At 55.2% G+C, this 4,410-nt stretch overlaps 1 protein-coding gene across 1 annotated transcript; it reads right to left on the reverse strand.

The window, feature by feature from the left end:
- On the reverse strand, nucleotides 1-914 carry LOC105105390 (olfactory receptor 6B2). The gene is given in 3 exon segments (XM_031452555.2): nucleotides 1-292; nucleotides 294-356; nucleotides 358-914. Coding segments are annotated over 3 exon segments (912 nt in total).
- Between the last annotated feature and the right edge of the window lie 3,496 nt (nucleotides 915-4,410).

Here is a 4,410-nt window from a genome sequence, read left to right on the forward strand (position 1 = left end):
TTAAAGTCGACCTAAGCCCTTTCGAAAGGCGTCCTTAAATTCTTTGTTCCTCAGACAGTAGATCAGGGGGTTCAAAATAGGGGTGAGGACAGTGTTCACAGCAGAGATGAGCTTGTTGGAGGTGCGGGAGTCAATGGCCTGGGGCCGGACATACATGAAGATCATGGCCGTGTAGAAGATGGTGACCACGGTGAGGTGGGAGGCACAGGTGGAGAAGGCTCTCCACCGGCCGGTAGTCGAGGGCACACGCAGGACGGCCAGGGTGATGTGTCCGTAGGAGAACACGGTGACTGAGCGGGGACACCAGGATGATGAAGGCCAGGATGAAGTCAACCAGCTCCGCCGTCGAGAAGTCTGCAGGCCAGTTTGAGGATGGGGGAGATGTCACAGAAGAAGTGGTTCAGGACGTTGGAGCCACAGAACGTGGCGCTGGAGATGAAGCAGACCTTGATCACGGAGACGGAGAAGCCACTGACGAAGGAGAAGGCCACCAGCTGGACGCACAGCCCCGTGGTCACGATGACTCGGTAGCGCAGGGGGTGGCAGATGGCCACATAGCGGTCGTAGGCCATGCAGGCCAGGAGCACACACTCGGTGCACACCAGGGAGCTGAAGAAGTAGAGCTGAGTCATGCACCTGACGAAGGAGATGTGTCTGCGCTGCAGGAGGAAGCCGTCCAGCATCTTGGGGATGATGTCACACACGTACCAGATCTCCAGGGAGGACATGGTGCCCAGGAAGTAGTACATGGGCCGGCGGAGGGAGGGGCTGGCCCAGACGGTGAGGATGACGGCCAGGTTCTCCAGCAGCACAAAGAGGTAGGTGAGCAGGAAGAGCAGGTGCTGCAGCTGCGGGGCCGTGGGGAAGCCCGCCAGGACGAAGGCGCTGACCCTGCTCACGTTCTCGCCCCTCATCCTTCTGTGCCAGGAGCCCAGGGCTGCAGGACAAGTTCGTGCCAGGCGGGGGCGAGGGCGGCTGGGGAGAGGAAGCGGAGCTCAACCTGGGGGCGTTGTGGCCCAGGATGGGGCCCTGGCTCCACCAGCAGCAGGGGTTGGGGCAGAAAGTGTCTCCAAGTGAAGCCTTTACCGTCTGAATGTGGAGGTTAGGTCTCCTGGGGCCCGTGACTCTTAAGAGTGCCCACTGCCTCCCCCAGCTCTCCCACAGTGGTCCTGAAACTGCCCAGTTGCTTTTAGAACCTGGAATTTTCCAGGGACTCTAAGAGCAATGATGGACGAGCACAGCTCTGCACAACCAGGGCCGTCTGGTCCGTAGATAATCATCATTTTAATCACCTGGTTCCAGAGAGGACTTTATAAGAAGAAGGGACACCAGTCGGGCTCACGGGATGGTTGGGGGACGGGACCCAGGTTAGCCAGACCCCAGACCCAGGCTCTGCACGGGGCCGGAGGTGGGGCTGCAGGAGCCTCCAGGCTGAGAGAGGAGGTGGTCACATGTCTCCCTCTGTGACATCTCAAGTCCCCCTTAAAATAATCTAAAGGAGTGAAAAATTAAACCCCATAACAGCAAAAAGATCCGGAGGGGCTATCAGCAATGGGGCCGTCAACACAGTTCTGGAGGAGAGAAAAGAGAAGGCAGGGGGTGGCTAAGGCATCAGAGGAGGGTGTCTAGAATGTCCTCAAGGGGCCTGTAGCTGAGGGAGGGGCCAGGTGCCCCGCACGGGGCAGGTGTGAAGGAGACTGTGAGGGGGACATGAAAGCAGGGCTCCTGCGTGCAGTGTTTCCAGAACTGTGCTGCCCCGGCACACTCTCCATCCTGCGGGTGGGACCTTAGAGTCAGAAAGGACCACGTCGCCTTTATTCCGTGTCACGTGTACTCACATAAATCACTCCCTGTAGTCCTCACTGTGGCCCCGGGAAAACAAGGCTCACAGCTCCATTTCCAGATGAAAATCTGAGGCTCGCAGTGAAGGAGTCACGGACTTACCCAAGGTCACACGGGTCTTCAAACGCCGAGGCTGCGGCTCTTCCCGTGGGATGTCACCAAGAGAAAACATGAACCCATCTGGGTGTGGCTGGGAATTCGGAGTTCTTAGGGTGGGCAGAGTCTGTGGTTGCCCTCTGTCACTACCCTAACAGGTGACAAGAACAAAAGTCACAAAATAAACAGAATTACTGTGAAGAAAAGGCAGAGGTGTAGGCAGTGTTCACTTACGGCTTCATCATGCAGATGAGGAAGACCACGGCAGGAGCTTAGACCGCGACTGGAGGTAGGCACGTTAGAGCCTCAGAGTGACGACTTTCTGAGAAAACTGACACAGGAAGACAAGAAGCTCCACGTGACCGTGATGGGAGTACAGGGATGGTCGGAGTTGCTCCAGAGAAAGCCGGTGGCCCCCAGACACTTCACTGGCATGAGTCTTCCATTTCCATCACGTTTTGTAAACTGTCACAGAGCATGGAAATGTCTCCCCAGTTCATTTCACAAAGCGGCAAATTCCTTTGCGCAGAAGGGAGCTATATGCCAACGATCTATTTTTTTTTTTTCACTGTAGTTAGAAAGCTCAGGTAAAAGCAGCGGGCAGCACCCGCAGCACAGGAAGGGCATGTGCCACGTGCAAGCCTGGTTTATCTCGGGGGTCCAGGGGGTGGTCAGGCCAGTGGAGCTGCTAAAATGATCGCATGAGAGCCTAGCCGCTGTGGAAAAGGCTTTGGTTTAAAACGATTCCAATTTTTTGTACATTTTTCATCCCAAATAAGTGACTCATTTTAATATATAAATCTCTGACTCAGTCAACAGCCGGTAACAGCTCCACAGTTAATACCAGAGTCACTCCCAGCCACCGAGGTCAGGAGGAAGACGGGTCCCCTCTCGAAACCGCTGCTGTGTAACAACACTGCCCTCGACTACCTACTGCAAGATGGATAAAGAAACAGACAAAATTGTCATTATTTCCAGATAGCATGGCTTCTCATCTAGAAAATCTGGAATTACTATAACTGACTGTGGGATTTCAGATGGACGTGAACTCTGTAGTCTGCCTGTATTCCTGCAGTTAATAATTAGAATGTTCCTTGATGAAAAAAAGATACAGCAAAGCTGTCAGTATCTCCAAATAGATTTTAAAATTTAGCTCGATTATGGTTGAATCTCACCAAACTTTATTTTTCTTAAAACAATGCAATAATTCCTAAAATCGTCTGCAAGTATGAACAGATGGGAAGAGTGAAGAAAGCTCAGAAAAAAGAAAGCAGATTAATGAAGAGGAATGTGCCGTTTTGGAGACAGGAAACTGTGAAACCGATAGTTCAACAAATTAAGTATTAGGAATGACGAGGGCTGCCGTTTAATCAACGGCGCAGTGTGGAAGCAGTATAGGGAGCCCTAAGTCAGAGCTCCCCTGATACAATTAGGGAGGAAAGGGTGGATCGCTTAATCAGTGATGCACAGTCGTTGGTGAAACATTCGTTAAGAAAAAAAAAAGCCTCTTCTTCGTGTGTCACATCAGAAGACAAGGCTGCGACGGCCAAAGCGCCCGTGCGCGCGGGCCCCGCGGGGGGAGAAGAGTGAGAACTGAACGAGCCTGAGGGCCCCTCCCGGCCCCGCTCCGTTTTACGCCCCCGTCTCATCCTACATTTCATTTCAGAAAATTCTTTTTTTTTTTTTAACGGAGGCACTGGGGAGTTGAACCCGGGACCTTGTGCGCCCTGAGCATGCGCTCTACCGCTGCGCAGTCTCCTTCCTCACCCCAGAAAACTCTTTATAGCCTCACTTTGACCATCGTTTTGGAAAATCAGAACATTCCACACAGAAGCACAGATTTCCGGTTTCTCTTGAAAAAATGCAAGATCTGGGGCAACACAGGGGGGCGTCCCCGCGCACCCCGAGAGGCGGGCCCTTTGGACGCGGTGAGAACCGCTCCGGCTCCCCAGGCCGCCCCTCAGTTGGCCTGGCACCTGCCAACTCCTGTGTCACCTGGTTCCAGCTGTGGGTGCGGGGTCCCGCGGTGATGCGCCTCCTCCTCAGGCCCAGCCTCCCGCGCCGCTCCGGCCCCGCAGCCCCGCTTTTCTCCCCCTGTGTCTCCTCCCCGTTGCTGTTGGCTCCGCTGAGCCGTCATCCGTCTCTGAGACTGCGTCTTGCAAGCGAAGAGCAGTCTCCCCGTCAAGCCCTCCTCCGTCTCATCCTTAGAGAGACGCCCTCTCTCAGCCCCGCCCCTGGTCGCCGCCCCGCGGCCACGCCCCTGGCTCCTGACCCGCAGCCCCGCCCCCGGCTCTGCCCCACGCGCCTGGACCTGAGGTCCCGCAGACGCCCGTGACCAGCCCGTCACTAGTGCTTCAGTCCTTTGTCCACGTGCCTTTCCGCCACACTAGGTGCTGTGGCCCCAGCCTTCCGCTCTCACTGTCCTCACTCGGCAAAGGCACCCACCCCGAGTCTCCACCTGAGATGCCCCGT

This window comes from Camelus dromedarius, chromosome 4 (assembly GCF_036321535.1).
Source record: "Camelus dromedarius isolate mCamDro1 chromosome 4, mCamDro1.pat, whole genome shotgun sequence".
Lineage (NCBI taxonomy): Eukaryota > Metazoa > Chordata > Mammalia > Artiodactyla > Camelidae > Camelus > Camelus dromedarius.